The sequence below is a fragment of the Lagopus muta genome, chromosome 3, assembly GCF_023343835.1.
Source record: "Lagopus muta isolate bLagMut1 chromosome 3, bLagMut1 primary, whole genome shotgun sequence".
NCBI classification, from domain to species: Eukaryota; Metazoa; Chordata; class Aves; order Galliformes; family Phasianidae; genus Lagopus; species Lagopus muta.
In genome coordinates this window covers 87,666,672-87,690,978 of record NC_064435.1, presented here as the reverse complement: position 1 = coordinate 87,690,978, position 24,307 = coordinate 87,666,672, and the positions used below count along the sequence as shown (strand labels likewise).

The window sequence follows — 24,307 nt, the reverse complement described above, 5'->3', positions numbered from 1 at the left end:
ACTTCACTATTTTTAAAACCATCTTCTTTTACTTCCTTAAACAGCAGCTCAGGAAAACATCCCCCAGTCTCATCCTGACATTATTATTTTCATATTTGTGAAAATGTTTTGAAACTACTTTACGAAGGTTAACACAATGTTTACAATATTTTTAGTAATAGCACATTGCTGAAGGGGTGGTGACAACTATATGTGCAAACACCAATGGCAGAAATAACACTAATCTGTAGACTGGTCTGCAGCTTTGCTTTTTGGTGTTTGTTTGCCACTGGGGGGAGGGTTGTTTATGATCACGGTGTTGGTTTTGTTTTCTTTCTTTGCTTATTAAATAAAACGCAGCAGCGCTTAGAGAAGCAAAGAGAACTTGAACCAAACAGCTTACTACCTAATAGTAGTAAATAATTGAAAAAACGGTCTGAAGTTTCTAATTATTTTTTTCAATATGCTTAAAATGTGCTGAATTATTTTTAGCTTCGTAGTCCTAGAGCAGAGGAGATGTGCTTCACAAGCAGAGGCACTAACAATATGTAAAATTACACGGCATCTGAAAAACTTTACCAGCATTTTATATTGTTTTTGATGTATTCAGTCTGTTGGTTTATTGCTGCAACATCCCTGATTTCCGTAACACTGTGATCGCTACTTATCTCAGTAGAAGAGGCTCAGAAGGATAATTAAAAACAGTTGTGTAATCTACTTTTTATCTACAAAACAGAAATACATAATACATGAGAACTACTGAAATAATGAATCACTGCACTGTGCCAGATTGTATTCTTCAACTCCTCACCTGTTCCACATAAAATATTTATATACCTTTCCCTGTTATTTTACGCAGTAAGAAATGTATATGCTAGCTTTGGTATCTATATCTGTGCTACAGTCCTTCTAGCAGTATAGTGCAATAGAACTGAACATGATATGTTGTTTGGCACATTTGAATATACTGGAAACACAACTCAAGTCCAAACAAGATCATACTTAATTCAACTCCAGGCACACATTTTATCTTTCATTCAAAATAAAAAATAAAAAGCTACTGAATGCTCAGCTGTCTTTTCTCAAGAGAAGAAGTACTAATATCTCCATATTACATGGTGCAGCTGTGATCATCACTTACACACTAACTTCTAGAGTAAGAATTTATAAAACAAGGACTGCAATAGCAACGTGTGAGCAAAATGGCCGTATTTCTGGAGTCCTCCACATTATTCAGTCTTCAGGTGAGATGAAGAGGACCTAAGATGTACAAAAGGAACTTTCTTTACTAGGAGAGTGGTTAGGCCCTGGAACGGGCTGCCCAGGGAGGTTGTGGACGCCCCGTCCTTGGACGTGTTTAAGGCCAGGTTGGACGGGGTCCTGGGCAACCTGATCTGAATGTGTATGTTTGGTGGCCCTGGTAGGCAGGGGGGTTGGAACTACATGATCCTTGGGGTCCCTTGCAACCCGGGTGATTCTGTGATTCTGTAAAAGGAATAACTTTTGCATACAGATGGTGTGAACATCTAAGGGCCCACTCTTGTAATACAGAGCAAGAAAGAGGAGACAGACTCATGCCTACTAGTATTTGTGTGTCCAGGGTGCTTCTTTTGTTCATTTCAGTTCCACCACTTCAATATACTTGATGAAAAGGGAAGTTTGACTTCGATGAAGCTGTCAACAAAGCATTTGCACACTGACCATGGCCAGCCTGCAGTTAACTAGCAATCTCTGCAGGAATAAACGAGATAAACAGTGCTGGTTTTTGTTGTTATTCTTTTTTGTTTGTTGTTGGATTGTTGGTTTTTGTGTTTGTTTTTTTTTATATCAGTAGCGAGGGTGTTTTCTCCCCATGGCTACTAACCAAGGAAAGGATTGCAAGACAAAATTCCAGTCAAGATAACATGCATACCTTTGTTTACTCAAGAAAGGCTTTGCCAGAGCTACACTGAGGGGGAGTTGGCCTTCAGATTATTAGCTACACTTGTCTTCCTGGGGAAAAAAAAAAATCACCCCTTTTTCCCCATACTGATCAGACAGCCTAAGTGCCACGCAGCGTTAAACATGGTGTTATACACATTACACTACAAGGTAGTTTTCCAGTGAAAACAAATACTTCAAGGAGTGAAATCTTCAGATTGCAGCAAGCAGAATAAGCAAACACCATGTTTCAACACCAGGGCAGATTCAGCCAATTGTCACCTTTTATCATTTGCAGCTCCAAGGGCAGACACGCTTTAGTTTGGCTAAAGAGGAGGATGCTTGCTTCCAAGATATGGGGATTAGCACTGCTTGCCTGGACTGCGGCTTGAGGTACACACAAATATCTTTGATTCTGAAAAAGAATCAGTTTTCTAATTCTGTTCCATAGATTTGCTTTATGAAGTTGTACAAATGGACAGAAATACTACGGCAAAGCATTTCTAGTTACAAAAATACACAGGAACAAAATGAGAAATGTGCTAAGTACCCTTAACAATCTTCAGTCCAGACAGTTTAAAAAAGTAAGAAACTGTACAACCTACAGTCTACCCTTGTCAACTCCTCCTCTGAGTCAGTAACTTGAATCCCTGCCTCTCTTTGAGGAGAATATGCACAGCTAATTAGATGTGTGCTTACTGCAAAGTACGGTAAGGGCACAGCTGCAGGCTGGCTGTGTTTACAATGAAGCTGAGGTGGGAGGCCAGCTTTCATTTTCCAGCCTTTGGTCAAGCTTGCCCGTCACTCACTCTGTTTAAATCACCAAGGGCATGCCAGATAAGATCAGTCACCTGTCCTTGAGAGCTGAATATACAAATACACACCAACATTCTTCCTTTCAAGTCTTATTTGTAGTACCAAAAATTCAGTATGAACAGAGGTCAAAATCTAAGTTACTCTAGAGTAAGCCCCTACTTTCTACATCAGTCCATAGCACAGGATTCAATCCCAGTAGTTGACTGTGGTCAGTGGCTCAACACTGCTACATAGAGTTGTTCTGCCAAAGTACTTGCTAAACCATGATGTACTTCACCTACTGTCTTCTTTTGTATGAGCTATTACAACAGATTTAACCAGACAACTTATTTTTCAGTTTAAACAATCAACACGGCAAGCATCCCAGAATTATCAGTATTCATCAGTAACATAAAGAACAAGTTACGCAAGAAACTTAATGCCAAAACAAATTAACAGGATAAATCTCAACCCGCTACAACATTTTAAACTAAGTAATTCAGCTTACAACCCCGCTACACATACATTATGACCAGCCCACCATTTTAAGCCTCAGATTTTCTTTCAATACTAACATATTACTGCAATTTTTGGTTCTCCAATGGGTACCTCCAGAAACTGTTCAGAAGCTTCCTGTCTTTAAAGTACGGATTTATTACGGCTGAACGAAATTGTAAGAAGCACTGAAATTCCAGTGCCCAAAATTTTCTGCTTCATTTTAAACTGCTCAACAAGTGATTTGTTATATGTAGAAACATGAAGGACTGCACGGCTCATTAATTTCAGAAAAAGCAAGGGCGCAAATTAAAGTCTACAAAAAACATTAAATTGTTTGCTCATTGCTGTTATACGAGAGTCTAGGAAACAAGTGTGATTTTCAGAACTTGGTTCAGTGCTTTGATGAGAAGCTACACCTTTACACCTGGAGAAATAAACCAAGGAGGGGGCTGCAAGGAGAGTGCCTTTTAAAACGCTAGCTGAGATGTTGGGGGAAAAAAACCAACAGTGATTGTCAACTCAAACTACTCTTTCACTGCCTCACATCTGAGTGCAAATCTCTTGTTTGGCTGATCCCAGAAATGCAAACAGACCTGTAACCCATGGTTTCCATCCTACAAGACACTGCAAAAGTTCTGTGTTCCTCAAACCACTCTGCCCAGATACCTGCACATACCTGACATATCAACCTGGGCAGGTGCTGCACACGTTATGGTTTTGTGGTTGGATGTTTTGTTTGCTTGGTTGGTTTGGGTTTGTTTTGCTTTAGGCTTCAGAAAAGCAATTGTTTGCAGCATTGGCAGGTGGACAGCTATGAAAATCCCCTTTGCTTTTTCCCCTCTGTAGATAGTTTGCTCTCTGTTTAACTTACAAAAGACAAGATTTTTTCATTGTTCAAGCTCAGTGAGCCTTGTCCAAGGACACACAAATGAGGCAGAAAAAAGACCAAGACACATTAAGTGTTGTACTTACTATTAAGGAGATAACTGTATAAGCTTGTAGCTAATTTTTTAATTAAAATTGAGCTGTAAACGTAGCAATTACAAAGTGGCAGAAATACCACTTCGGAATATCTCTCCATTTCATTCTGAAGATGATCACAGAATCATACGAGTGTTGAGACTGGAAGGGGTATTAAAGATCATCTAATTCCAACCAGCTGTCAGGGTGTGATGGTTTAAAAAGTTCAGGGTAAAATCAGAACCCATCAAGGTTTCTTTAACCATTTCATATGAGGACCACAAAAATCTGCTCATCATGCTTAGCATTTCAAGATGAAGTTGCTGCTGAGCACAGTCAATAACCCAGTTTGTCGTTACCAAGATCATTTTAAAATGCAGTTTGTTCATCTTTACCTATTCCACCCAGTTATAACAACTCCAGCCCTGAAGACATGGAACTGTTTCCTTAAGAAACCATCACCATTTGGTAGGTAGAGCGTATCTGGTAACTGTATCTCCATCTGCAAGAAAACAAATAACCCTGATTATGTTCCTACACCAGCTGTCAAGCAATTTGGTTCAAAATTCACTCAGAGTGGAGGCGAAAGGCAAGAAAGGAGACTGGAGGGAAAGCTTTCCATCTTTGCATGCTTGGTACAACATCTGCTGAACGCAGCAACAGGCACAGTGACACCCACCTCCGATGGAGCCACTTGCTGCTCACGGGCACATCTTCTGCAATGTGCCTGAGTACATTTGGAGTTCACAACGCTAAGCCAACTGTCAGCAGACAAGTCACAAGATTTATTCATGTCTGTAATTTACCCTCTGGATCATTTTACTGAGCCTAAATCATTCTGTTTTCCTCTGTCAAAATCACTGAACATCGAGTACTTCAACGCTTTTCGTCACAGAAATGTAATTGTTCTATTAGCTGTCACTTAAAAAGAATTTTAGAATTGCCAAACTAATTACTGTGCAGTTTCTTAAACAACTTGAGAAAAGTTTATTCTAACATTTGGCCAACATCTTATTCTTCTCAGTCCCCTTGCTCCACTACGGGCTGAAGTTACCAAAATTACTAATTAAGCCTGGAAAGTTGAACATGAAATCACAGCCCTCCAGAAGCCCTCTCTCTTTCCAAGAATTAGAATAAAGGCTTGGTCTTTTGCCAAAGATATTTTAAAAGTTATTAAGACCTCATTTCAGTACCCAAATTTTGAAATGGGCAACAGAATATATTTTCATGAGAGAAGTGCATTCTGACAACGCAAGGAAAAGGGGCTCAAATTTAGCCAATGCATAGGCTTCTTAAAAACTGCAGGTATTCTAGCTTGGCAGAAGAAAATGATTTACATAAGTTCTTCAGAAATAGATAACAGGAAGAAATTATTTATTAGGAAGAAATTCTTTACCATGAGGGTGGTGAGACACTGAACAGGTTGCCCAGTGAGTTGTGGGTGCCCCCTCCTGGAAATGTTCAAGGCCAGGCTGGATGGAGCTGTGGGCAAACTGCTCTAGAGGGAGGTGTCTGGAGGAACTGGATGGTGTTAAACATGCCTTCCAACCCAAACCATTCTGTAAGCCTGACTGCCCTGGGCATATCTAGAAGTAAGTTTCACTGCAAACAACTCAGGTTGCAATCCAAGTATCCATAGAGCCTCTGCACTCAAAGAATCGATACTCTTCAAGCAATAGGTGAACCTGGACAACATGAATGCAGCATAGACGAGAACAAGAGAGAAGAGGGATCTTCACAGCCTAGAATAAAAGCTCCTGTGATGCACAGCACTGTTGGAACACTATCAGATATCAAATTGCTGTAGGCCAATTTTCTAACCTATGAAATTATGCAAACAAAACTGTGGTCAAAACATATTACATAGGCTACAAAGTCAAATGCTGAAAATGCTAAAATGCCACAGGTGAGATCATCTTCACACATTAATACCTCCTACTTCAAGTCTACTCACAATGCATTTCTAACTCTAGTATGCAGGATCATACATTTCTCTCAGGACTCCAATCTCATTCACAAGACACTTTCAATATTAGTAAAATGAAAATGAAACAAACCAGCAAAGCCAACAACAACAAAAAAAACCACTATAAATCAACAGCTCAGTTTGAACGTTTCTGCTCCAGATTTCATTTATTCATCTAAATTGTTTCTTACTTTCCTTAGGAAAACTCTACTTTCACGTTGTCTGTCTGATGTGCAGAAGCAGCTGTTATCAACAGACATGCAGCTGATAGCTACATTGAAAAATGGGGTCCCTTACACCTTATGGGAAACATCTCCCCATATCGCATGGCAGATTACTTTCAGGGACTTCACAAGGATGTGATCACTAAAAAAAACACAATTGGCTGCCTCCACGGTGGCACTGCCACTATTAAGTGCCTTAAATCATGCTGAAATGAGAAACAATACTTTAGAGAATGAAAATCAACTTTGGAAAGATTGTATTGAAAAATTAGAGCAAGAACCTGGCATATTAACAAGAAAGAAACCAATTCAACATCTTCCAGTAGGTCCAGTTCATAACATTTCAATAAACAATGACCAGACTCCTGAATCAACAGACTTTGTTGATCAGGAAAATAAAAATCCAAATTAATCTCGAATATCTGATTTCGACAGATCCACTGGAAGTCCATCCTGTCATAACTCAGAAAACAAAAAAAGTACAGGACAGACCAGTAGTGGTGCCACCTGATCAGTGGCCCCCTGCCCAGACTCATTTGCACATAACAGCCCAGCCATACACGGCAACAGAATTGATGGATTTAGTATAGTCATTTCAGCACAAGCCTAGAGAAAGTGTGCCAGATTGGTTATTAAGACTGTGGGATTCTGGGGCAGAAAGTGTTTCGGTGAATGACCCGGAAACAGCCAAGTTGGCCACCATGACTGTCCATCCTGCTCTCAGGCAGAGGTTATATGTGGGAAATCAATATCTTGATGAAAACCATTCTATAATAGAATGGTTAATGGCAGCCTGCCGTATGGTATGGCCAAACAAATCTGATATACCTCTACATACAGGGATGTGGTCCTCCATGGAGGACCTTCAAAATTATACCTGTGAATTAGGCATAAGGGAAGCTATCTATGAAGACACATTTGATGGCCCTGATATGGTTGAATTCTCAGCAGGGATGAGAGACTTAATTCTACAGAAGCTCCCTCTCATTTGTATGGTACGTTAGTCTCTATATTAAATCCCCTGGTGGCCTCAGAAGCCGTAGTCCAGCAGGCTGCCCAGTTAGTGGCTGACCTAGGAGAAACAGAACGCCTGCAGACTAGGCGCAACATTCAGATGTTGGAAGAAGCAGAGGTCCTGCTGGTAACTAAAACCAAAATGCTGGCTACTTGAGCTCCTCAACTGGGCCCCCTAAGGGTCTCCCAGAAACAAATGTTTAATGATTTAATTTGAGGTGGGGTCCAATTTGCTAAGATTGACTGCCAGCCCAACCATGTCCTTCTCCAGTTTTGGAGACAACTAAAGGACAATCAGAAATTTCAGAACTACTCTAAGAAATCAAGGGCAAGAGTTATAGGAAAAAATACCAACGATTACATGGAACCTAGAAGACTTCATTGCTCCTAATAGGGGGGGGAAAAAAAAAGCCACCTCAGGTGTCTTGGGCCACGATGCCTGAGCCACCGGAAGCAAAAGAATTGGCCATAGTACAATTCATGGCGTGACAAGGGATGTTAGTCCCCTTAGAGCCTCCAGACGGGACCGGAGGCCCTATGTAGAATTAACGATTTATTGGTCCCGAAAAAATATTTGGAGTTATGGCGTTAGTGGACACCAGAGCAGAAACATCAATTATCTACGGAGATCTGACCAAATTTGATGGAGACAGAGCAATGATTGGTGGTCCAGAAGAAGGGCTATTTTTTTTTTTTAAATCCAAGCTGCTGAATTCCACACATCTCTGCACTCAGTCGTCCACATGAAGAGTGCACTCACAGTGACAACTGCTGCTCTGTACTGCATATGCACGCAGGTAGTGTGGATTATCCAGGACTTGGGAAATATATATGCAATTATCTTGGGATAAAAATTTGGGAACGTTTTGAAACAATGTATTAAAAATGCCAATGCTTAGATATTTGATAACACTTATCACCTACATGTGGCTGTGTTTGATATTTGCATGTTCTCTTCTCTCCTCTGAACCATAAGCACAGGTTATATCTGGATGAAAGAGTGCATGCTCTTGCAAAACAGCTCAAGAACAGACCCAGAAGCTGAAAATGTTCATCTACTTGCATGGAGAGATGTTTTAATTGAAAACAGCTATTTAATTTCAATCCCTGTCTCCTACAATTCTTAAATAGTTACTGTGATGTAGAAACACAAGCACGTTCTTTTTTACCAGCACTGTACTTATGTTCACCAACCCCCCTAACAATACTTCTACTTTCCCTATCTGTGGAGACATCCTGGAAGATAGCACTACTGATGTTGATTTGAACAACAACTGACAAAAACAGAGGCTTAAAACAATGCCTAAGCAGGAGAGGAAACAGCATCTTCTTCATGATCATAGATCAGCATTGTATATAATGAAAGTCCCAGATGTTGACAGTCCTCAGCAGACACAATATTTCAAGTAAAAATAGGTAACTCCATAACTTCAATAAAGGTAAAGCCAGAACTGACTTATTTTTCTTGGGTTTTTAATTGTTACATGGAGAAAACGGAAAGTGAAGTTAAATAACACAGGCCTTAGGAAAAAACCCAATAGGATTTCACTGAAGGCATTACTCATTACTCTAAAACCAAATTAACAAGTCTTGCTTGTTGACACTTGAAAAGAATTAAGCAATACCAGACTTATTCCAAAATTTGTCTCATTACATAGCAGTAGTCATTAAAGCAGGATGACAGTGAAGACAGAATGTAAGCTTCCACCAGTTTACTGACACTTCAAAAGCAACAAGCAATGCACAGAGTTCTGATCTGAAGAGCGTGACTTGCCTGCAGTCAGTACCAACTCCACTACAAGAAAACACATTATAATGGGGATCTGCTACAGGCCACTTGACTAGGAGAAGGCCCTCTACAGCCAGCCTCACGTCCACAAGCCCTGGTCCTTGTGGGGGACTTGAATCACTCTGCTATCTGTTGGAGGGACACAGCAGGACATAAGCAATCCAGAAGATTCCTGGAGCATGTTCACAATAAATTCCTTCTCCAAGTGGTACGGGAGCCAACGAACAGAGGTGCTCTCTTGAACCTTGTTCTCATGAACAAGGAAGGGCTGGTGGGAACGTGAAGCTCAAGGGCAGCTTTGGCTGCAATGACCATGGAATGGTGGAGTTCAGGATTCTGAGGGAAGGGAGGAGGGTGCACAGCCAACTAACTACTTGGACTTCAGGAGAGTAGGCTTTGGTTTCTTCAGGTACCTGCTTTTAGTACATGTGCTGCTGCAGTGAGATAACAGCACAGAAATGGTACTGCCTCACACCACACTGCCTCACAGCAACTTCTACTGTGAGAGGAGCCTTTTTTTTTTTTAAATAGAAGTTATTTACTAAGATAGATAAAAGAGGGGAAAAAGGGATAATAAAAGTTGTATACGTCTATAGTCATGTATAACTACATAAAATTAAATAAATACACAAATATGTGTGTATGTATATTATATTAACGTATTAGATATGTATATACAGACACACCAAGTGACGCACAAGCAATTGCCCACTGGACGATGCTCACTAATCCTCAAGCATTAGCAGGCAGCCCCCTGAACTTTGCCTTTTTTCAAGCTTTCTTTCCACATGATGCCGTATCCCTTTGGCCAGTTTAGATAAGCCAACTTGGTTCTGTCCTCTCCCAGCTCCTTGTGTCCCCCACCAGTTTCCTTGCTATCAGGGGAGCAGGAGAAGCTGAGAAAACCAAAACTAGAAACATCAGTGTGCTAGCAACATTGTTTTCCACCTAAATGAAAAACATGGCATCATACCAGACACTATGATGAAAAACAACTCCGTTCCAACTGAAACTAAGACACTGTCCTAATAGGAGCATTATTAAAAGCACTCACTGTAAGGGCAGGGAGCACATGTATCCCAACAGTGTCAAGCGAATGGGCACAGTCTTGAGGAGGAAATAAAAAAAGCTAGACTGCCTCTTATTGGAAATAAATGGAAACTGAATCCTAGCAGAGTTGAACACACATGGTGGGGATAGTCTTCACTAACAGTACCAGTAGGGTCGATGCAGTGTCCCTACATGACTGCAAGAGACAAGATTCCTTAAAAACAAAAAACTACAACCATCAATTTTGCAGTGTCTCAGTAACAAAGCATCCTATCATACAACTACAGACCTGAATACTGAGGCAAAGGTAACCTTATTATTAACACATACAAAGAAAGCTCTCAATTGTTCAAGCTAGGCAAAGCAGAAAACCCAAATTTTCTGAAAACATTTGCCTGTTGTAAACATACTGAAATTAGAAACCAAGGAGAACTACTGTCCTAATAGGAGCTTCTCTCCTAATGAGAGAAGCATTACAAATCAGCACTGAGAGTAAACAAAACACACACACACCAATGTTATGATTTCCTCACTCTATTTCAAATATATGGACCAGATATCCCAAATCCTCATGACTAAAACAACGGTTAAATAAGATCACAAAAGCTGCGTTACTTCAACAGCTTGTCCCTATCAGGGAGGATAACGGAAAGAAAGGAGAAAGTTGCACCATTCACTGCTAGAGCTACTCAAGACATTTTGAGAAGATAAAATAGAGCCACTTGTTCCTGAAGTCACAAAGCAATGCAGAAACTTTGGTAGATGTTGAAGCTGGTATCAGCTGCACTACTGGGACGTCACCAGTACAGCAAAATAGACAGAGAAGCAATGTGACAATTCTATCTGTTGCAGTTTCTTCACTTGAAAATACTGCAGCAAGCAACCGACTCCAGCTGGAAACCTTGTGCAAGCAGCACAACATGGGATTTTAGAAGTCATTAGTTACAGCCCATGTGCTGGATGAAAACACAAATATGACAATGCCATGCTATGGTTTCTGACTAACAGTCACAACAAATTCTCTGAAGACACACACTGCATCTTAAGCAGCATCAAATAAGAATGACAACAGCAAGTATGCAATACCTGCCATATTCTAATTAAACGTTCTTTCTCCAATAACTGTAAACTGTGGAGCAGCATTTCACAACAGCTTAACTAAAAAATTTTGCAACAGCCATGCTTAAGTGGTATCTTTTGTGACACAGAAATGGAAACCACAAGATGAAGAGCAAACTCTGATTACTGTAAATCTATAAACTGTTGAATTAAGAAACAAGTTACTCAAGAGGTATTTTAACACTATTAAATTCATATTATGACAAACACAAGAAAACAATATATTTAAAGAAGGAAGCAAATAAATACCTTCCTTATAAGTACATAAGTTAGAGCAAAAAATAAGTTTTAAAATTAAAAAATGAATAAAAATAAATAAAAAATAAAGAATTCAGACGGCATTTCAATTTCCACATTCTAAAGAACAGTGAGACATGTTAACATCTTCACAACAGTGGACAAGACTGAAAATTTGTGGTTTTCTTCCTCATTCTTTTCCATCTTGCCCTATTTTTTTTAACCAAAGAAGAGCACTAAGACCTTCAATCCTGTGGATTCTTACAGATCAGCATGCACACTGCTAGTGAGCTGCTATCTTTGACTCAATGATGGTAAACGATAGGAATTTCTTCCCATCCCAATAACGTTCCAGAATATTGGGTTTTTCCTCAAAGAAGCACAGCCAAGCTGTGCTTCAATTGATGTTACGTAAAATATAAGAAAAATATTAAAGAATTATACAGTCACATACAAAGGCAACTTCAGATTCCTGGAAGAACAGCCCAAAGGACTCCATGTTTACCTCAGTCATGCATTGATCAACACACAAATTTCAGAGTGTCAATAAATGCAGAATCCCACAATTAACAAGATTACGAAGCTCCAGATTACCAATAGGTTGGACTGATATAATTTCGAACTCAGACTGAAACAATCCTTCAGAAACAATGAAAAAACAAAGTTTGAAGACAAGCACATACTTAGCCAGTTTTCTAGAATGGTTTGTTATATGCACGTGTATCATGCATAAAAATATAGTCAAACTCCCAGTGGGTGAGGTGAAATTAAAGCCAGATCATCTGTGGTGCTATGAAAGGAAAAGCAAAACATCAGTCAAAGGAAAGAGAAAGAGCTGATAGTTTGTAGGCAGGGATGTAGGATGAGCACGAGATTATGTACGTATTATTTTACAGAGCATTATACTGTATAAAATCAACTATTTGACTGCAAAGCAAAGCTCGACAGGTGATTCAGCTGACCAAATGACAAAACTGTGGCCTCCTATAGTGCCAATAACAGAAAAGAATAAAGACAGGTGGGTTTTTCTGTGAAAACGCAGCTACATAGGTAAAAGAGGCAGACAATGCTTCTCTACTAACTTAGTTACAGTGATGTTTCCACAAGCAACAGATATAGGGTATCCAGTGTTATCTCAAACACACCTTCATAGGATCGTAGGGTAGGACAGGTTAGAAGGGACCTAAGGAGACGGATTATCCAGCCCAAGCTCTTCTTGTTTTAGCACAATCAGCTATGAACTTGGGAAGTTTCAAAAAACCCACCCAATTCCTTTCACTGATATCTTTAACACAGTTTATTAACACAGTTTACAACTAGAAAACTTTTTTTCTTTTTAAAATTCATCAAGCTTAGGTCTTCTAGTGCCACACTGCATGGACTGGAGAAGAGGCAGAGCACCAAGGCAGGCAGCTGCCCACCTGGGTGTGGGGCAAGAGAGAGGAGTTTCCAGTCAGATCAGGGAACAGCACTTCTCATGGACACCAAGTGGAACAGGCACAGCAAGGCCACAGTTACATGAGGGAACCGTCTAGCAATCATGTGCCTGATGGCAACCAGCATGAGGATCAGAGCAGAGAGGCATGAGGCATCAGCCAGAAAACATCCTGGGGCTAAGACATGTTTTCCATTCTGAGAGGGGGATGGGACACAGGAATTTCCACCATCAAGAGAATGATGTGTGACATAGGCATGCCCCAGTTCCAGAGAACAGGACAAGGCACAGGCATGGGGCACAGGCAAATCAACCACCAAGACAATTACATCAAATCCAGGCATACCCATCATCTAGATAATGGTGTGGGATCAAGTGGTTTCCATCATGCAGAGAACACCCTGAAGCCCAGTCCATGAGCCAGAGATAAGCGTGGGACAAAGGAATGCCTATCATCCTGGGAACGGTGGGAGGCACAGGTGCCCCTAGGCCAGAAAACACATCAGGGTGCAAACAAACCTGTCATCCAACAAGGGTGAGAAGGTGAATCAAGACGCTACAGTACAACACACAGTGGTGCCCCCTGGACAGGTCATATAGCAGGAGGCTACTGATCCCTCATTCAACAGCGGATACTGAGGAACCAGTGGAGGTGAGTCATCCAGACTGCAGCATAATTTGTAGCAGTGTCCACTGGCAAGAAAATGGCATGGGGCTATTGATTTTCCATGCAGCAGTGGACAGTGAAGAACAAATGGAAGTGGATCCTTCAGAAGATGAAGCCAAGCAGGTGAGAGTGGATCCACCTGCCACAACAGAGATGGCCCAGCACCACCCTACATCTCTGCACTTGCCATCAAAGTGCAGAAACAGAGGTCCAGGAGAGCCAGGCCATCTGCCTACCGAAAGCACAGACCTCGCATCCTTCACTACTTTGAAGATTGCAACCTGCAGATCTTGCATGTTCTGCCAGCAATAAGCAATCCTTCTGTTATCAGCAAGCATGGTGTGAGCACTCATTACCTGACCTCCAGTGCTTGTGAAGAGTTGTCATCTCTACTGCACAGAACCCCAAAAGAGGGGGTGAGACAAGACTCGTCTTGCTTTGGGCTGCTGCACTGTGGGCACAGGAGGATTCCCTCTGCAAGCCTCATAGGCCTGAAGTGGGAATGTCTCAGTCTCAAATGGATTCCCCATCAGAAGAAGCCAAACAGAGGAGAGTGGATCCATCTGCCACCACAGAGATGACCGAGTCCTTAACCCAAATTTGCTGTTAGTAAGTTTACACACCTCATTCTTTTTGCTTTTAGTGGACAAAGGAAGACTGGCAAACATCATTTGGAAATGAGTTTCCCAACAACTCCAAAACCTTCCAGTTTCTGGTTGCAACTTTCTCCATATTTATACAAACTAAGCACAGCTTGACAAAATTGCCAGACTGCAAGCCTGGGGTTCAGATACCATATCTGTACTCTACAATTTTAACAGTAGTAGTGAATTGTTTCATTTCAGCTTTGCATGAGTTGCATTCTGTGCTGAGCTAAAATAAAAGCTTCAGCACTTGTTGCCCATATGCAGCGAAGGCTGCTGTCCCACATGCTCTCTAAGTTAGGCAGGAGTGCAAACTGAAAAGGATCATTCAACGGGATTGGGGTCTCCTGTGGAGTCCAAGTAATACGACAGACAAACCTTTAGCCACCCTTATGGCAGAATTCTGCAACAAAGAAACCACCACTCTCAGCTTACACTCTTCACTTACAGAGCTCTCATTATGACAGCACCTAAACTTCCTGTACTAATGTGAGTCGAGGAAATGAAATTATCCTTGATGATAAACTTTTGACCTTCATGCTGAATTTAGATGGATTCAATACAGATGGTAGACGTGTGAGAAGGTTTCCTACCAACTGCAAGTAAATACAGATAGCTGTATTTGCATGTTAAAAAAAAATCAAACATTGAAAACAGTAACTTATTTCCTCTTTAAAACATTCTTGAAATAAATATACCTACATACAATCATGAAAATTTATATACATTTTAGTTATATATAGTTTCAGACATCACTTCCACAGCAATGCAATATGCAAGTTTACGGAGTTATTTCTGCCACAGTTTTGGTTTGAGCAAAAAAAAAATCCCAAATATTTTGCAACTTTGTTTAGTTGCACTACAAATTCTCTGACAAAACAATTTAGCTAACTCACCATACTGCTGTGATCATCAATGAAGTCATCATCAAACATCATTCAAACATCTTACATTTCTCACAAGGTTGCTGGCACCTGCCAATGAAGTGCTGTATTTCTGACTGAGGCAATACTGGTCGCTTTCTGTACAGAAAACACCACTCTCTACCACTTTAAAGATTTAAAGCTGATAAAGTACTACAGGAATAGTTCTGTTATGTTCCTAAAGAAATTTGTTTCAAGATGAACAGCCTTTAAAGTACCAAATACTGAGCCACACACAATTTTGTCCTTTCTGTTCTATTCAAAGGGCATAGCTAAGAAAGCTGATAGGAATAGAAAGGAACATGGCCCTTACTGCTGGTCACACTTGAAGTGGCACATTACTGTGCAACAGTTTCACCCAGTTTTTTGGGGTTTCTACCAATGGTCAATTCAGCAGCTGAATTATTCCACGAGAAAAGCAAACTTCTGCATTTCATTGGCAACATTTCAACTTGTTCTCATGAAAAACAAGAGTTCTGTTGAACAAAGACAAAACAAAAATCCCCAACAGTCCTCAATGTCTAACAATTCTGTGACACTCAATAGGTAGATGGTCTTCTGAAATGAAAACAAAAGAACACCACACTTGTCAGCAAGGACAAGCATGGATCAGGCAGACTTTTGCATTAATCCTGCTACTGCAAGTTCCTGCATGCTTTTGTGTTCTCTCTCAAGCCCCAAGGACAACAATCAATACTCATTTAATTAGATAAACATTCAAAGCTATCAACCACCTGTTTCCAGTATTCAATATATTCACCTTTTTTTCCTGAATTCATCTGGCTTAAAATGGTTAAAAAAAAAAAAAAAAAAAGAATCTGTAATATAATATGTTAAACACTGATATTGTAAAGCTCTCATAACAAATCATAACCTACACCCTCTAAACACTCCAATATTTATCATGTTTATGTGTGTATATGTAACCATACATCTTTTTAACACATATTAGATAAATATCCATGTTTTTCCATTTCTTAATGACATTTCTCAGCTGTGTGCTCTCTCCAGTTCTTACCAGGACTTTGAAAATGAAACATATAAAACTACAATGGTCATTTGGTGCGGCAAGTTTCATTTTAAACTTATCCCACTGTAGAATAATTAAAAAAAAAAGTCAGCCTTCCTGGAATGAAAAATCCTTTTTAAAATGTAAATGATGAATTTGCTCTTCCTTCAGCAGCTTGTTGGAAATAACCTTAGCTACTAAATACAGGCACAAAAAAGAAAATAACGCTCACTAAAAAAGCACCACTCCAAGAAAGAAAAAGTCATCTTAAACTCTCATAACCATACTTCCACACGTAAGGAAATCAAACCAATGCAAGCTCTACCCTGACTCTGACCCAGCACCATTTCCATGGGCCTCAATTGATATAATGCCACTTCTCAGGAACACTCATGTTTGGCTCAGGTCTTGTCTTAGTCTTTTACATACTTGTTAGTGATGGGACAGTTGATTCATTTCGCTCTCATAAGAAGAAAAAAACAAAAACAGAAATCCCATAGCAGAAGGGAGAGATGTCTAGCAGAAGAGGCAGTAAGAACCCCAACTGCATGACCCCAAACAAATCTCAATTAGGGTAAGGTAGCCTACTAATGCACAATCTGTTCGGATAAATCATACACACTTTACAGAGGGGAAATTTCAATTCACTTATCCTTTGAAGCAATATAAAGCAAAATACAGTGCCTGACACTGGTTCAGTTTCCAGCACTATTAGCTCAACACTACTTGAACCACAAGCTCTGTGCTTGCATAAATTAAGCAGGAGCACTTATCCACTTCCAGCTACAGTGGCTACAAATGATTCATATTCTAATCCTATTCCACTCCATAATTTCCTCACATTCATATATGCAAAGGTACATTTCCTACATTTCCACTCCACAGCCCAAATCAGTTTGTTGAAGTCTTTATTCAGCAGCCTATTTTACGGACCATAAACAGAAAACATTTTGACCAGTAAGGTAAACCTGCTACTCTGAAGCATGAGTTCAATTGAGGAAAGAAGTTCAGCGTGTTATAAATTCAGTACTAGTGTATTTAGAATGAGGTCATCCTTGATTAAGAACAATCACTGTTTTCATCCTGCTAAAACAGGTGGCATACTTCCAACAAACTAATTTAACATGTTTTAGGTACGTGCTGGTTTTGTCAGGACAGCCATGGCTTTGCCCGAACTCAAGAAAGATGCATCGTGAAAGACTCTGGGAAGATAACAAAACAGAAGCCTGAAAATTCTAACTCTAAATGGCGCCTCCATCTTCACCACTGAGATCACACACCTGGCCTGGGAAAACAGGCAGCAACCAGCACTAAGAGATTAAGAGGAACTTCATGCCTCAGATGCAAGCACATGGCAGACATGGCAAAGCAGCACAGGAAACATGGAGAATAACCAATACCTATTTCTGCTAACTTTAAAACCTTCTTTGCTTAGAAAAGGTTTGTGGAACTACGCAATTCTATCAACTGTGAGAGAAAAGAGAAGAAGAAAAGTTTTGTATTCAAACTAGAAACAACTGCAGTCAAGTCCAAATAGAATATGATCCTTTTTCCAGTGCTGTTCATTTTTGTACAAAGAGCTTCCAGGTAGCTATAGGTGCATGTATATTGTGCTCTAAAATGCCACTGAAGGAGTATAGATGTGTCCGCATTGAGAAAAAGAATGCTGGAAAGTGTTGCTCTATGAACTACAGCGACAACTACCTTCAAAATCAGAAGCCTTCTTTACCCATATCACTAAAACTTAACACTTCAGCATATGTTTTCAAATAGAAGCGTATCTTTTACACACAGCAATAAATTTACTTGATTTTCAACATCTGTAAACAGTGCTTGTAGTACATGGATACTCCAGGAGCCACAGAGCTGGGAAGCTGTAACTACACTTAAGTCAGAAAGTTCACATTCAGATGTATGAAGTCATGGCACAGAGCTGTTTTCCCACATATTTTCTTCTTTAAAACGGCCATCGACTACATATCAGTCCCTTCAGGGCACAAGGCTTAAAGAACAAAACATCTAACGCTTACCACATCGTGTCAAACTAAGGCCACGGCACTACCTGAACTCTAACACCTCTTTACCTAACCAATATCAGTGTACTTCAAATATTCCCAGATGCGTTCATGTGAAAGTAACAAATATTTCCAAAATAATGTTAATTTCTGAACACATCATGTCCTGAACAGGTTGTTTTTTTTTGTTATTGCTTTCTTTCACCTTATTCAATATCAAATATTTACTTGTACACAGTTATAGCCCAGGCTTTTGCAAATCTCCTTTGCAAAACACAATCACGTAACACATTCAAGCATGTGGAACCCACAATCCTTTATCTTCTAAAAACAATACAACCAGAAAATAGTAAATTTTACATGGTTTTCTTCTCTACATTTTTATAACAGCATGCATGTACGTTTTTTACATTTTCATTCATGTCAGAGATGGGTGCAAAAACTGAAAAATGCACTCAAGCGTAGCAAAAAAGCCTTCCACTAAGGAATACATCACTGAATCCTCACCTACAGGTGTGTCTACTATCAGCCTGAGAAAAAGAAATAATGCAATACAATATTTTAAGTGCTAAAAAAAAAAAAAGTAGTTCACACATAAAAGTAGTTTTTGTATGTAAAAAAAAAGTATGTTGTAACATACGGCTCCAGTCTCCCATTCATGGTGATTATTTCTTGTTTAATTTTAATACAATTTCAACTGCTCTAAGCGTTGCAAAGGGACTTCATTAAACGTTAGGTTTTTAATTGCAATAATCCACTGGTAAGAACTTAAATATACAGTAGTTGCTATGAATTTAAACATACACTTTTGATAGAAATCACTCCATGCCGAGAAACACGCTTTGCCACATGGCTATAGCCTCTTCTAATCCTGCATGTAGACTGAGAAACTCTTCCAGTGTACACTTTTCCTGTATTTTAAAGATTGTAGATCATTACCTTTCTAGTGAAGATTTCCACTTCAGCGTAAGATTTGTTCCATGCATGTAGAACCCTCTGCTACTGAGCAGCTGATCTTTTTGTAGAAGGATATCAAAACAGCAAGACAAGTCTTCCCTTTGTGAACCCATTCTGACTATGCCTGTTGATAGCAGGCATAACATTCCTTTCACTAAGATTATTCACACAGCACCACTTAACCACAGTTCTTAGAACTATCCTGTGAAGTACTCACACACACCTTCCAACTCACGGCTACATATTGTTTCTAAATAATGCAATGCAGCAAGGTCATAGCCCTCATCTCAAACACAGTGGAAATAATCACCTTATGATAATAAGATCAACAAAATAACTCGTGCTGAAATATCTCTGGAAGAGGAAACAGTGGTATTTCACAATTGAAACTTTACTGAAAGTATAAGCAATTACAAGTCACAAATTATATTTATGCTGGCAAAGAATTAGTAAAATATATAAAGACTGTTTAAAGAAAGTGGTAACTATTTCAATTTGGTGTGGAAATCTGTTTTTCTTGGTTTGGTTGCCTTGTTTTTTTTTTTTTTTTGCTCACAGAAACAGGAGTTTGATTTGCACAAAGTGTGTAATATAAATGTAATACGTAATTGTTCACAAAAGAAAACCTTCCTCTGGGGTTATCTTCACTTGCAAAGATGAAAAGCAGCAGAAAATAAATCTTCCCTCCAAGCAACCTTTTGCAGTTATTAAAGACTAATCTCCTTCCCTACTTAACAGCAATAGATATGGAGAAATTCCATAGCAAGCAGAAGTACTGGTGCCTTTTACTTTACCACCTAGCCCAATGGATTATAAGAGCTTTAAACAATTCAGTAGTTAAAAAATAAACTATCAAAACACATTTTTCAAAAACTTAAAAAGCATGTTTCTCACCTTGAAGCAGACAAAAACTTGCTGTACAATTATTCTACACACATATAATCACAATATCAAGATCTACTAAATTGATGATTTTTTCTTTTAACTAAAATTTCAGCAAGAGCAAACATCAAGAAAACAACAGCAATTCCCTCAAAAAGCAAATTAACACATGCTTGACAGCTGATGAGTAAAGATGCCCCTTTTAGTAAATACATCACATCCCCAATTAAATTTTAACTTGTCCTTTGGGTAAAGCTGATGGTTAAAAGATCAAATGGCTGTACATAATTAAAATAATCATGAATTCATTGACAGAGGAGAAAAAGCAATACTGAAAGGTACACCCCATGAATATCTCATCAGAAAACTCATGAAAGCTCACAGAACATTAAAATAATTGGGCCTGGGAAAGATCTCAGGATGTCTCCTCATTACGATCAATTACGAGCAAGACAAGGTTACTCAGGGCTCCTTGAAGTTGGTTGCAAGGATGAAGATAGCACAGCCTCTGCAAAAAATGTCTTTCAGTGCTTGACTATTTTTTTCCCCCTCAAATCTCTTTCATATAGCCAGCCCAAAAACACCTTTTGATTTATGCCAGTTGCCCCTCGCCCTTCCAACACACACCTCCCCAAACAGTCTGGCTCCATCTTCTCAATAACATCCTCAAAGGTAACAGAGGGCTGATATTAATTAGACAAATACCCATGAAAAATACATAGCAGAAAATATAGCACAGGTAGAGAGCATAACCAGAACTGAAATACTTTTCTCACATGCTGTGATGACATTTGCAGCACAATGCAACACTTTCAGGCACAAAGGTGCTTCTTTTTTGAAAGACTCTTCCTGTGTTGAGAACTAATTTTTCCAATAGAAGTATCTTTGCTTTGACAGCACACACAATAAATGCTCAATTTGTTACTCAACTAAAAAAAAAAAAAACAAAGCTACAAACCAACATTATGATAGGACACAACAGGACCTAATTTTGTATCATCCAAGCTTCATACACGCAGTTTGCTGCTGCTTCAATTTCAAGATGTATGTGGGAAGCACCCTGTTGTTTAGAGATACAAGGTCTCATCACTTCATAGTAAGAATCAAAAAAAGCACAGGTTGCTATTTTCTGAGCCAGAACAGAAAAATTAAATATTCCTCAAACACGTCAGAACACACACATCATTCATACCCACACTTAGTGAGCATGATAAAGAATGGCACGAAACAAAAATCAAAGTTGCCCATCTGCATCATCAGGAAATGCCAGCATCTGAGAGTATGAAATAAAGCATGCTGTAGGAAAGGAACGACTCTCTGTGAAGAGAGGAAACAAAGAATGATCACACTATTAGTGTGTCAGAAAATAAAAGAGTATACAGAAATAAAATAGGAATAAACCCAGACAACAGATTGCATCAGGTTCATTAACAGAGCAAGAGAAACAAAGTTCAAGGAAATATTTTTAGCTAGACCCTTATCCAACTCCTCTGCTTACAGGACACACACCACACCACATCAATTCAATTCTGGCATATGATCAGTAAAATAGAAAGATGGCCACAACTGGAAAAAATCTTGTCATCAGCTGTGTTAGCCAACACACTAACTGGAAGTATCTGGGAAAAGGGGTTTGGTTGTTTTGGTTTTTGGGGGGTTTTTTGTGTTGTTTTTTTTTAACAATAGTTTGGGAAAAAAATGGTCGTATAGTCATTGAGTGCAATATTAGCACTCAGGAAATGAAGCCCTTTGATGGGTGGAGGACAATTTAACTGCGCCACCTGTGGGCAAACTATTCCAAATTACAGCCCTAGGATGTGTTTCAGCACAGCAAGAAACTTCTCTGGTCTCTCCAAATTCCTGAGCATGAACTATGTTCTTCTAACCAAAATAGATTTTGACAAACAGTCCTTCAGCAACGTATCACACCAAGCAAATGATTGCACAAATATCTGCACTTGCTTAATGAAGGGAAAAATTTACAAGTAACATGCTGAAGCATTTATTTATACTGCACAACCACAGCTCTACGTGTACAGGTTGTCACTTCCAGTTACTCCCCACTACAACTACATTTTGACAGACATCAGAGACAGAAGTTGCTGCCAGTCATACTTATCAACATCACTGGAATGCTAGAGAAATAGAAAACAATCTTCAGAAGCCTACTGTTAACGACAGGTAAATCCACCTTCTGAGAAAAAGCACAGTAGCTTTAAGTATGTACCATATAGCATTTTAATTAGAAGAGACTGAGTATGTGCAATTAAATTATAAAGAAACAGCCTAGCAAATCACTTAAAAAAACCCTCTCCTGAAGAAAATAACACTACCATGAAAAGAAATACAGAAGCATCTAATAGATTAACAGTTCTCCTAGAGAACTGTACTGATAATCTAAGTTATCAAAACTGAAAAAAACCACAAATCCATTCTAGAGAACTTCCCACTGCAGCATTCACACTGAGCAGTCTTTTTTGTTGTTGTTCTAAAATAATTACATCTCCATTGAAAATAAGAATTAACAAAATTAAACTGTATATTCACTGATAATTCAATCTTGAGAGACAGATGTTTCAACTTACTTGATTGAGTTTCTGAAGTGGTCTTCAGCTGGATTTTTTACTGTACAGCTGTTCAGCAACCATAAATCTGCTTCAGCAGAGTTATCTAGAAGAAAAAGACAAATATGTATTACAAAATATGAATTCCTACTTTCTATCATACAAAAAAGACTCAACTTGGCAGCTATCAATAAATTGACTACTCACAAAATGATTAACATCTGAAATACCACATGATTTCACGGATCTTTGCTTACTTGATTTTGCTGACTTTTTTTTTTTTTAATGTAAAGGCATTTCTATTAGCCCTTATTTTTTTGTAAAGGAACATTACACAGCTATCCCAGTACAGTGAGGTGCCAGAAGGTTGCACATTACCAAAAATAAAGAAAAATGCATTATCCTTGGCCTACATAAAAGGAGAAAATTTACAAAAGTGCATAGAGATGTTTTCTGAAAAATCAAGCAATTGGTCAAGAAAAGCAGGTTCCATTAACAAAACAGAGCAATTGCTTCCAGTCTGTTTTGAATTACTAAAACAAGAGAGAATCAGAACACACAGAGCATGAATTTCCACTAAAGAGAAAAGTCCAAGTAGCTCATTTGGAAGGAAATGTTTGTATTTGTAGTTCAGATTACAACTTGGTTGTGATATAATTATATTGAAGTTGTATTTAGACAGAAGATACTCATGCAATGAGTGTCTGCATCCACTCAAATTAGCAAATAAACTTCCAGAACTGAAACTCTGTATGTTCATAACCTACTGACATCTGAATACAGTAAGAGAACTGAACTCCACCATCACCTGCAGAATCACAGAATCACGCAGAATCACAGAATCACAGAATCACCCGGGTTGGAAGGGACCCCAAGGATCATGTAGTTCCAACCCCCCTGCCTAGCAGGGCCACCAAACATACACATTCAGATCAGGTTGCCCAGGACCCCGTCCAACCTGGCCTTAAACACGTCCAAGGACGGGGCATCCACAACCTCCCTGGAAGCACATACCAACTCTAATACTGTAAAAATTCCATCGTACAGACCTCCCAAAACAGCTATCTTTCTTCAAAAGACAGAATGCATCTTCTCAAATAAAGGAATGAAGATAATCCATCTCAAATACCCCAGTGCTCTCGTATTGATCTGAACAATTCACATCTCCTTGGATAGGAAAATTTGTGCCACGCTTGAAGCTATTCAGAATATCTGAAGTATGCAGTTACTTTTAAGTAACGTACATCAATGAATAATGAGCAGAGTGAGAACATCAATCACTGGTAAGGTGCCTTACCTGAACGGACATGAAAAGTGGAAGAAAGTTTGTAACAATTTGAGTATGTTCACAAATGCTCTCATCAAGGAGGTATTGGCATACACACGAACATCCTTCACTTACACCATACTTTAGACTGTAAACACTAGATAAGAAAAATCTTTCCACCTGTCTCTACCAACGTTGTTTCCAAAGAAACAGTGCTTTCCTATTAGCTATCGGACACTTAAGAAGCAAGTGAAATGAAACTAATAAATACATCTTTTAGTTGTGTATATTAAACAAGAGAAAGTATTCAGAAGTTTGTGGAGTTTTTTTTTTTTTAATTACTTTTGTTGATAAAGATTACACTGCTAAATTGAATCAAATACTGGCCTCTTT

The 24,307-nt window shown here is 39.1% G+C and overlaps 1 protein-coding gene across 3 annotated transcripts in view; it reads right to left on the bottom strand.

The window, feature by feature from the left end:
• CDKAL1 (CDK5 regulatory subunit associated protein 1 like 1) overlaps positions 1-24,307 on the bottom strand; it is a 361,348-nt gene that overhangs the window by 275,659 nt on the left and 61,382 nt on the right. For 2 of the 3 annotated variants that reach the window (XM_048940100.1, XM_048940101.1), the window contains exon 5: positions 22,669-22,753. In XM_048940100.1, the coding sequence (XP_048796057.1) occupies positions 22,669-22,753 (85 nt within the window). Of the gene's footprint in view, positions 1-4,547; positions 4,655-22,668; positions 22,754-24,307 lie in introns of those variants that run through there. The other variant, XM_048940102.1, reaches the window with a different exon arrangement.